This window comes from Leptodactylus fuscus, chromosome 1, assembly GCF_031893055.1.
Source record: "Leptodactylus fuscus isolate aLepFus1 chromosome 1, aLepFus1.hap2, whole genome shotgun sequence".
Lineage (NCBI taxonomy): Eukaryota > Metazoa > Chordata > Amphibia > Anura > Leptodactylidae > Leptodactylus > Leptodactylus fuscus.
In genome coordinates, this window is record NC_134265.1 from 28,178,798 (window position 1) to 28,192,595 (window position 13,798).

The 13,798-nt window shown below is 44.5% G+C and overlaps 1 protein-coding gene across 2 annotated transcripts in view; it reads right to left on the minus strand.

The window, feature by feature from the left end:
• The window catches only part of DYM (dymeclin), a 232,536-nt gene that overhangs the window by 120,931 nt on the left and 97,807 nt on the right, over positions 1-13,798 (minus strand). For both annotated transcript variants that reach the window (XM_075268966.1, XM_075268958.1), the window contains exons 11-13: positions 13,236-13,361; positions 6,995-7,108; positions 4,497-4,591 (exon numbers count right to left, since the gene is read on the minus strand). In XM_075268966.1, the coding sequence (XP_075125067.1) occupies positions 4,497-4,591; positions 6,995-7,108; positions 13,236-13,361 (335 nt within the window). The remainder of the gene's footprint in view (positions 1-4,496; positions 4,592-6,994; positions 7,109-13,235; positions 13,362-13,798) is intronic.

A 13,798-nucleotide genomic window follows, 5' to 3' on the forward strand; every position in this document is an offset into this window, starting at 1 on the left:
CCCGCGACGCTCGCCCTGATGAGGGTAATGAGCATTGCACAATCTTAAGTAACTAGACTACATTGTGGAGTCACCGCAGCGCCCCCGTAGACATAACAACAACGGCCTCCATCTGCATCTATTTATTAACTTGTTAAGTTCATTAACTTCTGAAGAAGCTGCTGATGGGAGAAAACGGACAGTGACGTCCGAGCCTGCGAGGAGCGACGGCCACAGCCAGGAGGACTCCAATACTGCTAGGCCAAGGGGGTAAAAGTGGGACTATTACCCCCACTGGAGGAGTAATACAAGGACTCCAATACTGCTAGGCCGAGGGGGGTAAAAGTGGGACTACTACCCCCACCAGAGAAGTAATACAAGGACTCCAATACTGCTAGGCCGACCATATAAAAGTGAGACTACTACCCCAAGCGGAGGAGGAATACAAGGACTCCCCTACTGCTAGGCCGAGGGGGGTAAAAGTGGGACTACTACCCCCACTGGAGGAGGAATACAAGGACTCCAATACTGCTAGGCTGAGGTGGTAAAAGTGAGACTACTGCCCCCACTGGAGGAGGAATACAAGGACTCCAATACTGCTAGGCCGAGGGGGGTAAAAGTGGGACTACTGCCCCCACCGAAGGAGGAATACAAGGACTCTACTACTGCTAGGCCAGTCATATAAAAGTGAGACTACTGCTGCCACCGGAGGAGGAATACAAGGACTCCAATACTGCTAGGCCGACCATATAAAAGTGAGACTACCACCCCCATCGGAAGAGTAATACAAGGACTCCCCATTCTTAAGTTCAGTTGCTCAGACCCCCATGATAAGAAAGGACAGGGTGAAATCCTTTAATAGGTCACATTTACAGGGGTAAGGGACTCTGTCACCAGGGTGTAGCATATGAAACCAGCAACCCAGATGGACAGGCCGGGTCACTTTAACGTAACTCTTGCCCCTGATGCGGAGACATCAATTTATTTTACAATAGGCAGATGAATAATCTGGAGCAATGAGGGCGGCTTCATTGCTCCGAACTGCTCCAATATGCCAGGTTGTATGAACGAGGCCTTAATAGCCTTCGCCCTGGTGACAGACTCTCTTTAAAAAGTTTCCTTTCATCCTGGGAATGAAAGAGTTAATAAGTTGAAACGACCCTGCAGGCCGGGCGGGTATCACAGAGCTTCCTCCATTACTATGAACTACGCGCGGCTCGGCGGTAACTGTATAGGAAAGAATGTGCCAGCCTCGCGCGGTGTGTGGATGGTGCCCGGCCGGGTCTCGCGCTCTCCGCAGATACGGGCTGGATCGTTTTTTTCCGTTGTGTAAATGCCATCCCTTTCCAGCTGCGCTCCTCGGGCAGTAAACCCCCGGCAGACACTCTCATAAATACAGGCCTATTTCCAGAGCTTGATAAAATGACGCTGTTTGATGTCTTAAACTGTGGGGCATATGACCTTAAACAGAGGGATGGAAAACTAAGGTTCCCACATGCCAAGATTAAGCACACGTGGTCCGTCTCGGTGGGCGTTCAGTTCCCAAGAAAGGAAAACTTCAGCCGTGCCAATTTAAACACTGGAAGAAAAAAAAGAAGAAGAAAAAAAAAAAAAACACGTTTGGAAAAATTCTCCCTTTTCAACGCTGGATTTTGTTGGTAAACCAATTAGCACTATAGAAGGAAGGCTATACGTGACGCCGGTCCGGGAGAGGTGACAATTGTCCTCAGGAGCGGGCCCGGGATGCTGGGTTCAGTAGTCGGCTTTGTTCCATGTCCCCAGAAGAGGACTGGGATCCCCATGACGGCGCCAGTTGCATCACCGTAACGCTGCATGAATTACTGTACCGGGCCGCGCCAACTTGTCCACGGGATTGCACAGAGGGCGTTTATAATGAGGCCGGGTACCTTTATAAATGCCATGAGTGTCTGTGTCTCCCCGAGAAGTATCTTTTCTAAGACCGTTACATCATCGGGATCCTCTTAAAAACGTATTAAGAAATCTGCTGGATGCCAGGCACAGTACTGAGGGGTCATAGAGAAGGTTTGATTTTTAATTCATGGCCTATCCTGAAGATAAACCATAAATATCTGAAGGGTAGGGGGGGGGGGGGGGGCTGAGAGCTGGCCCCTGTACTGATCAGATACTCCGGGTTGTATCTGGTATGTGTATTATACAGTGCATGGAGCTGGAAGCAGCGAACTCTGTATGCCCTGCTCCCATCAACTTCAGCAGTAACGGCACTTGGCCACTATACAGTGCAAAAAGCTATATGCTTCTAGTTCAGGGTACGGACATACTTCCAAACAGCTGATCCACGTAGGGGCCAGTTGTCAGTCCCCCACCGAACATGTATTTTTAAAGGGATCCTATCATTAAAACGACATTTTTTCTGACTAACACATAGGCTTTTCTCCTACCTTTTGATGTCTTCTCCGCGCCGCCGTTTGGTAGAAATCCCGGTTTTCTTCTGTATGCAAATGAGTTCTCTTGCGGCACTGGGGGCGTCCCCAATGGTGTGAGAGAAAACTCCAGCGCCGCCTCCATCCTCTTCTGGAATGGCCTCTCCATGAGTCTTCTTCCGGTGCTGGGGGGGTCAAACTTCTAGGCATGCGCAGTTGGCTCTGCCATCAGGCCTCAGGCAGAGCCGACTTCACATGCGGGCGGCCATTTTCTTGTGGCCACTTACCCCAGTTTACTGTGTAAGTGGCCACAAGAAAATGGCTGCTTACACCAGGCGGGCATGCGCAGTCGGCTCTGCCCAAGGCCTAGAAGTTTGAAGCCAGCACTGCAAGACGATGCACAGAGAGGCTGTTCCTGAAGAAAATGGAGGTGGTGCTGGAGAGTTCTCTCGCAGCATTGTTGACGCCCCTAGTGCTGTTTGAGTGCTGGGGCCCGCCCTCAGTGCTGTGAGCGAACTCATTTGCATACCGACAAAAATCGGGATTAACACCGAACGGGGGCGTGGAGAAGACATCTAAAGGTAGTAGAAGAATAGTATTTCTCAAGGCTATTCCTACGTGTTAGGGAGAAAAAAATGTCGTTTTAACGATAGGATCCCTTTAATGCCTGAACAACCCCTTTAAAAGGGACCTTTTTCCACCAACACTAACTCTTTGCATTCTTTAAATGTTGGCCCTCTACTGATCCTGGAGGAGATGGATCCTTTAGACAACCTCAGGGCAGGCAGGTCTACCATAGCAAAGTCTGGGACTCTTAATATAAGGTCATGTTGGTGGTTTGGTGTAGGTACACACACGCAGTACACAGATATGTCAGGAGAACCGGCAGCACTCCTTCCAAGTAGTTGTATAGGCTAGGAAAAAAAAATATATTTTTTTTGTATCTTCCCAGGAAAAGCGCCACTCTGGTGCATAGGTTGGATCTGGTATTACAACTCTGCTGACCGGTATGAATGATCAGAACCTGTACCCAGGAGGTGATATTTCTCGTTGCGCACAGACATCGCTGCGATCCATTTCACTGTTTTTAGGGATTTTTTTTCCATCTTTATTATGTAGATCACAAATCTCTACCCTGTAACACAAACAGACGCTGCGCTTCGCCTAAACACCATAAATCCCTTTTATGCGCACTTTCCTATTGTAGCTGCCCTGCGAGGCTGAGTAAACACTGTAAAACTCCAAGGAGGAAAATTTAGGACTTTTCTTGGTTGGAGGAATTCTTCAGGGAGCTAACCCTCCAGATATTACACAAAGGCCTCCTAAGCACATGGGGGGGGGGGGGACGTATTCTCTACAGTGGAGCAGAAACCGTCCAAACCTGGTCTGTTGGCTAAAACTGTGATGGACATTTAGAAGCCCTGTATACTGCAGGCAGTCCCATATACCAGGGAAGGAGTGTCAGCTTATATACAGGACAAGCGCAGGACATGGCACCCCCCCTCTGATGATGATCACTGGAGGTCCCAACAATCTGACTCCCAGTGATCCGCTTACAGGACTGAACCATTTCTGGGCTTGAAGGGGTTGTCTATGGCAGAGCATTTATTTAAAACACACTTAAAATAGGTAAAAACCCAAATCCCTCAGCACACCCCTATGACGCCTACCCCGTGCCCGCTGGGCTCAACTTCCATTTTAATACACAGGAAAGGCTCAACATTCAGCCAACCAATGCCCGCAGAGGTGACCCTTGTGTGCCAGCGACTGGCTGGGCACCTTATTCTGTGTATACAGATTAGTGGGTTCCTGGCAAGTGTTGGAATGGGAGCAGCAGGAGAATTATTAAGGGGAACGCTGCATCTTTTAGGTTTTAAAAGGGAAATTGATCCCCCTGTATGGACCAGCCTGAGCACTGCAGACATCCACCCGCTTTGTTGGCCGCTGCAGAGATAACATCCAGCCACTAGGGGCAACACCTTGTGATAAAACCTGGTGCTGGAGCAGCAACTATTACTTGACAAGCTGTTCTCTTCCCTGTATACACAGTCTATAATCTCTACCGTATATTACATATGTGGTATATAGACATTTCTAATGACTGGTGCACAATACCTGATGATCCTCTGTGCAGCGTACTGATGGAGGGATCGGAACTGGGCGGACATGTTGGCCAGCGCTGCCAAGCAATTGGTATGAAGATACTTGTCCTGTAGGAACAAAATGCTATTAGTATTTTATTTGTGTGTATATATTATAATTATATATATATATATATATTATATATACTCTACATACACACACACACACACACATTCTGTATGAGCTACCCTAGATGGGCAGTGGAGTGACTGGTAGCCAGTCTGAATTTCCATGCCCTGCAGTGTATGCAAGAAAAGTAAATGGAGGTGTGTAATACTGAAACACAACAAGTTCTACTACCCCATCCTTAAATGAGATCTTTCACGTTTTCCAACAACTCCATCTCTTTACACCCTTCAATAGTCCCCGCTCCACTGAGTCTGGCGCAGTTGGAATTTTTTCTCTAGCCCGCACCATTCCTGAGTAATCACTGCTGTTAGTTTCAGAATCCAGTACACTAATACACCCTCTCTACTGTAAAGTGGGCGGTCTTAGACTACCTGTTCCATCCCAGGACCGCCCATCTGACAGTATAGAGCCTAATGACTATAGTAGGCGCTGAAGGTAACAGAAATGATTTCTCGGGAACGGTGAAGGCTAGAGAAAAAATTCCAACTGCACCGGACTCAGTGAAGCAGGGCCTATTGAAGGATGCTAAGATGGTGGAGGTGATGAATGATCTGCTTATAAAAGACTATAACCATCTTGGCAAATTGCTGCAAAGATGGGAATAACTGGCCACAAGTGCCGACCATCAGTAATAAGCAAGCAAAGTTACTGTACACCGATTCCATAACACCCATAGAAGAGAATGCTACAAAGCTACATGTGCTACGCTGTTTCCGCAGCTCCAATGCCACCATTGCTAACCTGTTTCCATAAGTATCCCCCTGGTGGTTGGGACATGCAGCCACCTAATCCCTAATCTTATCAGCAATTTACTAAAATGGAAATTACCCTTCAATATACTCTTACTGTACACCCATGGCCGCCGCTGGCAGGAACAACACTCTAAAGGAGAGACCTATGAAGACTGGAGTTACCAATGCCAGTCTTCATAACCCTATTGCCAAGAGAGGGTGTGCCTAATATATGAGGTAAAAGCCTCCTTTGACACTTACCGTCTTTAAGGCCATGCAAGCCACGCCAGCTCAATGCTCATAAATCTGCATGCCATCAACGCAGCCTTTTTGAGAAAGTTTCGAGAATAGTGCAAAACAGAAAAGCTGGCAATGTTTTGGCACAAAAACATTGCCAGATTTGAGCACCAAAAAAAAAAATGCAATTTTGCAGAAAACCAGGGTACAAGGAATCACAAATCCGCCCCTAGGACTCTCCCTGTGCTGCGCCAGTTCTCTGGAATGCGCTACCCCAGACAATTCGGTTCTAACACCGGGATAATCCTTTTATACAATGACATAGTATTTCATTTTTCTATAGCATATATTCAGTTCTGTGTGTCACATGTTTACCAAGAAGAACAGACCCGTAAATGACCCTTCAGATTAATTTATTGGGCAAGGCCTGGTTGGAGATTAGGTAATGCGGTCACGCCGTAATCTGAGCTGTAACAATTCATTTTCATTTGCGGAATCCAATCTGAAATTTGGAGCCAGGTACTGAGGAGGGCTCTTATTTTAATTAAATATGTGAGGAGTGTTGATGTCACTAAAATTACAGATTCCAAATATTTGCTGGCTGCCATCGTTGGCCTCCTCTGGACCCAGAAACATGAGCTTCTCGAAACGTGCAACCAACATTAGTCACTGCAGAATATTTAGCACAACAACGCGTAGGAACCTGATATCATCTGTTTAGTAATGTGCACACAAGTGTGATACCCTCAAAAATTTTACTTTGACTGCAGCATGACTCTAGTTAAAGGGGCGGTCCTACTCAATTCCCTGCAGCATCATTAGGGTACAGCGCTTGTCTGTGTTCTGCCGTGGTAAAGGGTTAATAACAGGCTGGGCAAAATACATAGTTCAGAATTTAAAGGGGTTGTCCAAGAGTACATATTCATGGCCTATCCTTAACAGGCGTCTGACAGCACCTTATGTAACATTATGGAGTCTTGGACATATCTTTAAGGAAGCTGATGGGCTTGTGCACGTTAAAGGGGTTTTCTGGGACTTTGTCACGTACGGCTGATACTTGTTTCGGCAAGTATTGTTTACCAGGCACAGCTTCTGTACATTGTTTAGTGGCCGCGTCCGACTGTGCAGCTTACTATAGCTCAGTCCCACTCAAGTGAATTGGACTGAGCTCCATACTGAACACTGCTTTACAATGCACCGAGCTGTGCCTGGTGAAGAATGACAAGGCCACAAGTCTAGGAAAACTCCTTTAACACAAAATTGACAGATTTCACCTTTAGGTACATTACTGAGTTGTAACCATGAACCATCGTACATCCGATAAGCGCTTGCACACGAGCCTCTCATGGTGCCGAAAGTCCTATTTGTACTCACCCTTGTACGAGTCATGTTATACTGAATAGTTCTGATCACCACGAGAATGAGCAGACTGCCCAGAGAGATTTCAGTGAGCACCCGCTCAGAGTACCACGTGATGTTCTTCAGTATCTGCAGGGACAAAGCAAGATCATCATGAAAACTAGAAAAGCTATTTTATAGCCTATACCTAATTACATAGAACAGATCCTGTACTGAATATAGGTACACAGTGACTGCACCAGCAGAATAGTGAGTGCAGCTCTGGAGTATAATACAGGATGTAACTCAGGATCAGTACAGGATAAGTAATGTAATGTATGTACACAGTGACTGTACCAGCAGAATAGTGAGTGCAGCTCTGGAGTATAATACAGGATGTAACTCAGGATCAGTACAGGATAAGTAATGTAATGTATGTACACAGTGACTGTACCAGCAGAATAGTGAGTGCAGCTCTGGAGTATAATACAGGATGTAACTCAGGATCAGTACAGGATAAGTAATGTAATGTATGTACACAGTGACTGTACCAGCAGAATAGTGAGCGCAGCTCTGGAGTATAATACAGGATGTAACTCAGGATCAGTACAGGATAAGTAATGTAATGTATGTACACAGTGACTGCACCAGCAGAATAGTGAGCACAGCTCTGGAGTATAATACAGGATATAACTCAGGATCAGTACAGGATAAGTAATTTAATGTATGTACACAGTGACTGCACCAGCAGAATATTGAGCACAGCTCTGGAGTATAATACAGGATATAACTCAGGATCAGTACAGGATAAGTAATGTAATGTATGTACACAGTGACTGTACCAGCAGAATAGTGAGCGCAGCTCTGGAGTATAATACAGGATAAGTAATGAAATGTATGTACACAGTGACTGTACAAGCAGAATAGTGAGTACAGCTCTGGGGTATAATACAGGATGTAACTCAGGATAAGTAATGTAATGTAATGTATGTACACAGTGACTGTACCAGCAGAATAGTGAGCGCAGCTCTGGAGTATAATACAGGGTGTAACTCAGGATAAGTAATGTAATGTAATGTATGTACACAGTGACTGTACCAGCAGAATAGTGAGTACAGCTCTGGGGTCTAATACAGGATGTAACTCAGGATCAGTACAGGATAAGTAATGTAATGTACACAGTGACTGTACCAGCAGAATAGTGAGCGCAGCTCTGGAGTATAATACAGGATGTAACTCAGTATCAGTACAGGATAAGTAATGTAATGTATGTACACAGTGACTGCACTAGCAGAATAGTGAGTGCAGCTCTGGAGTATAATACAGGATGTAACTCAGGATCAGTACAGGATAGGTAATATAATGTATGTACACAGTGACTGTACCAGCAGAATAGTGAGTGCAGCTCTGGGGTATAATACAGGATGTAACTCAGGATCAGTACAGGATAAGTAATGTAATGTATGTGACTGTACCAGCAGAATAGTGAGCGCAGCTCTGGAGTATAATACAGGATGTAACTCAGGATCAGTACAGGTTAAGTAATGTAATGTATGTACACAGTGACTGCACCAGCAGAATAGTGAGCGCAGCTCTGGAGTATAATACAGGATGTAACTCAGGATCAGTAAAGGATAAGTAATGTAATGTATGTGACTGCAACAGCAGAATAGTGAGCGCAGCTCTGGAGTATAATACAGGATGCAACACAGGATCAGTACAAGATAAGTAATGTAATGTACGTACACAGTGACTGCACCAGCAGAATAGTGAGTACAGCTCCGGAGTATAATACAGGATGTAACTCAGGATCAGTATATCAATGCAGTGACTCCATCAGCAGAATAGTGAGTGCAGCTGCGGAGAGTCTTGCCTTTATAAAGTAACCAGACAGCCATAAGTTGCTCACTGACAACTTCCATGGATACTGTATAGGTGACCATATCTGTTGTCACACCTTTCTTTACAATTGGTTATAACTATGAGATGCTTCAGAAGGTTAATCGGATACTTGCTTGATACGTGATGTGTAACTTGGGTTCTCCAGTACTGATCATTGCCATTGCAGGGGCTCATAATTTGATAACCAGCCATTTTTAACATGGAGAATAATCGAGAACAGATCCCGTCAGCTAGCAACTAGCACAAAAACTGAACATGGCCAAGTCTCCTGTCCAACATTACATGTCAAATAAGCAGGGATCAATAATATGAGAACCAGATGGGAGATCAATAGACATGCATGTGGTAATTCCCTTCTCCTGCCGCTCATTCAGTAGAAATCTCTCCCTGTAAATCCTGACATAAAGGCCGCACTGCCTTAAAAACTATTTATTTATTGTTGTGAAACATGACTGAAAGGGATCCAGCGGTAAATGCTGGCGCGGGGAGGCTGGAAAGACGCCCGCCTGCTGAGGTCAGTACGCCAGGGATATGACCGAGTATAACAAAGAGAGGGAGATGGGGTGGAAGAGTCTGGATGAGCGACGGCACCGAAAGAAAAACCTTACTCAATATATGAATGAATAGGTCTGCACCTTTATATTGCACTTAGTGTTTCCATCTCTTAAAGGGAATGTCCAGCTGCAAATCGCGTTTTCATACTGATGACCTATCTGCGTGATCGGCCATCAGTATGTGATCTTACAATCTTACACCCGGACCTCGCACAGAGCAGCAGACTGTCCTATCCTGTCTATACACCCCAGTCTACACAGTAAAGCTGACAAGTGGGAAGGATCTGCCTACTGTATGCACTCTAGTGACAAAGGATTTGGACATAGATCTTCACATAAAAAAAAAAAATATATATATTAACATCCCCTTTAATAAGTGCCAACAGCTCCCCCAGTGGACATCTCCTGTTCTACCGCTCGATATACAACAGGGTAATATATTTAGAAAAGCTGGAATGTGGCCCCCAAACATTGGAAGGACACTCATAAATGCAGCAGACAGCTGGGACACAGTTTATGGCTACAATAAAGGGGGAATGTTTCTGTCGGCGTTCACACTACACGTTCTGTGGTCTTAGAGGTTATTTACAGTGTTTGTCTTTTGCCTGTCAAATGGATGGAAGTTTCCATAGACGAGAGCTGGACATCACGTTCACGGCTGCTGTCTAATGAGCATGTGAATTTGCGCCCTCGGAGATGGTGTCTCAAGGTCACAAACCTCTGCAACTAGAAAAGGCTGTCTTAGGCTGAAGAAGAAACCTCCTTTCACATCTGCAGTGGAGTCCATGTGCTATCACTACATGATTCTTGGGGCTGTGAAGACTGAATGTCAGTTCTCCTGTGTGCAGAACTTTCTGTGAACTGTAGAATTAGCTATAACATGTCTCAACCAACACCTTCCCTACAAGCTATACCGACCTTAATACATCCGACTAGTGCTGATGGAGATGTAATTTTCTAAGGAAGAAGAAGTGCGATGATGTAGTAGGTGAGCTAATGCATTGATAAGCTGCAAAGTTGTGCTGTGTGCAGAATCTCCAATGTATCCTATGAGATACAATTTTAAACTGCTCTACTTGCCTCCTACTTGAAAGAACTGACAGGGAGAAACCTATCAAAAGCAGGAGGCAGGGAAGTTAGGCTGAAACTGCATTACAATGGAATATATAGAGACTATGTTCACACCTGCATTGAAGTCTTGGTTCGGATCCTCTGGGACAGAATCCATCTAAAATCAGGGACGTAAAAGTCTTGCAAGCACAACTTTTTTGTCGGACAATATCAGGAAGAAAACAATGGCTAGTCAAGGGACCCCATTATAGATAATTGTCGTCCCTCTGAATCAGTTTGTCCAGAATTAGGAGGACGGAGGACCGTTTTTTTGTTTTTTGTTTTTTTTTATGGTCGATGGACTAGAAAAACTGATCACATGGCGAAAATGTGGACGCACCCTAACTTAGGGGAAGGAAGTTCTATATTAGAGATGAGAGAACACTGTTTGGATCAGCGATCCGAACAGCACGCTCCCATAGAAATGAATGGAAGCACCTGTGACGCCGGTCAGCCGCCGGCAAAGTCAGTGTCACAGGTGCTTCCATTCATTTCTATGGGAGCGTGCTGTTCGGATCGGCTGATCCGAACAGTGTTCGCTCCTCTCTATTCTATATCACTACTATATTTAGATAGGAGTCAAGGCAGTGCAAGCCAGGAGGAATGGGAAACGAGAAGCATTAGGGAGACCATATTAAAAGGAGACGGAAATAAGATGGCAGACAACCCATTAACTACAATGGGTAATTACAAGACATACCCAAGAGCATCCACATGATTCTGAGATATATACACATTATATACATAAGGTTGCAGAGACTACTATGACCCATGTCTAAAGAATGGGGGTCCCTGACCCTTGCCTCAATGCTGCAGAGAATGGAAAGTGTGCCAAGTTTAGCTCTCCATTCATTTTTATGGGACTTCCAAAAATATACCACCCGTCCCTACTACTGCAGCCATGAGATGGGGTCCCCAGGGGTGGGATATATAGGTCATGTATCCATAAATGTCTAACAAATAGGAGTACCCCTTTAAGGCTTATGATTCCAGCGCTCCCAATAAAGCTATCCTGCAGCATACGTTCCTCGTCTCAAGGTACCACTGATGGAAATTTCCACCCAAACTTTCAGTTATTTTAAGAAATTATCCTTTAATCCGTGCACTTAAGAACATCATTTTCCAACCAAGTAACAGCAACTTTCTCAGTCGAGTGTGACAAGTCCTGATTTAATGTAACAATCAGGTGTCTCTGGGAAGGAACATGCGAGGAGCCTCCGCAGTAAATTAGAGGTCTCCGCACAAGCCAAGATTTCTTTTCCGAATAAAAAGCTGATGCGTCTTGTGCCACACACACTTAGCATGGCAAGAAATAGCTCAGTAATAGGGTGGCAGTAAGAGGGTGGCCGGCTCCTGTCGCAGGTAAACAGAGGTGGGAGGAAACTTCAAGCTAAAGACCTGGGCCAAGAACTATACAAAGACCGAGCAAGTGGGCCAAATGGAGGAACGAGAGATTTAAGGGGCTTCTCAGGAAGTGCTCGTAGACAGGACGGTCACATAGACACAGGTCATACAGTTTTATTTCCATGATGCACCCGGGTTAGACAACAAGACAAGAAAGATAAAGAGTTTTGACTTCCTGAAATTTTTTCTGGTAGATAAAGTAGTAAAAGGATCATCATCATTAGTCCTGGTGGTCTAGGGTGGATCGTGGAGGTTTATGCTATAAGCAGCGGGCTAGGGTAAAATAGAGGTTAACACCTGGTGCTCTAGAGTATGAAAGGCATGATTACTAGAGATCTAGGGTAGAGGAGATTAATGCCTGGTGGTCTAGGGAAAGAAAGGGGTTAAATATTTTATTCCTTGGTGGTTTTGGGTAGTACAGGGGTTAATACCTGATGGTCTAAGATATGAAGGGAGTTATAAATGTTATGCTTAGTGGTCTTGGGAAGTGTAGGGATTAATATCTGGTAGTCTATGGTAAGAAGGGGGTTATAAATGTTATGCTTATTGGTCTTAGGTAGTGTAGGGGTTAATATCTGGTAGTCTATGGTAAGAAGGGGGTTATAAATGTTATGCTTATTGGTCTTAGGTAGTGTAGGGGTTAATATCTGGTAGTCTATGGTAAGAAGGGGGTTATAAATGTTATGCTTATTGGTCTTAGGTAATGTAGGGGTTAATATCTGGTGGTCTATGGTAAGAAGGGGGTTATAAATTTTATGCTTAGTGGTCTTGGGTAGTACAGGGGTTAATATCTGGTGGTCTATGGTAAGAAGGGGGCTATAAATTTTATCTTTATTGATCTTGGGTAGTGTAGGGGTTAATATCTGGTGGTCTATGGTATGAAGGGGGTTGTAAATTTTATGCTTAGTGGTCTTGGGTAGTACAGGGGTTAATATCTGGTGGTCTATGGTATGAAGGGGGTTATAAGTTTTATCCTTAGTGGTCTTGGGTAGTATAGGGGTTAATATCTGGTGGTCTACGGTATGAATGGGGTTATAAATTGTATTCCCTGGTGGTCTAGAGTAAAAGAGGGATTAAAATATGGTGGCTTGCCCACCTCAGGCTTTGGCTACTCATCCTGCAGGAAGGTGGCCATGATGATTTGCCCGCTGAGATGAACAGGTCTGTCAAAAAAGGATCCCAGATGGACCCATGAATCACAGCGGAGAATCGGTTCGATCATGTATATAGTACATGGGAAATCCAGCATGGGCTGGGGGACAGTGTGGCGATCATCGGTATTAACACATTCCTCTCCATAACCTTACCACTTCATGGATAGATCGGTTGAATCCATCGTCCTCTGTGAGGATGAGGAGGATGATGAGAGACATGTAAACGTGGTGGGAATTACGTTCTTCTACATGGTATAAAATCTCCAATATGGGCAGAACCTGTGAAGAGGACAAAGTTATCATTAAAGGGGAGGCGTTGCGCTCACCACCTCTCAGTAGTGCAGCCTCAAGAGCACAGAAGACCCTGAAAACAGATTTTCACATCTTAAAGACTACAGGGGCCTTTTTCCTAAATTTTTCTTGTGGTCGCTCTCCTTTAAGGACACATAAAACACTGAACAAAACTGCTGACGCGTTTCGATACAGATTAGCGATGCTTAGTCATAAGCTAGCGCAGAGTCAATTCACAGGCATCAGCAGTTTTATCCAGTGCTTTTATGTATCCTTAAACAAAAGCTACTTTCTTAAAAAAAATAAAAATTATATATATATATATATATATATATATATATATATATATATATATTTTTTTTTTATTTTTTTTTTTAAATTTATTTATTTATTTATTGATATTGTCTGTAACGTTTTTGTTGCTG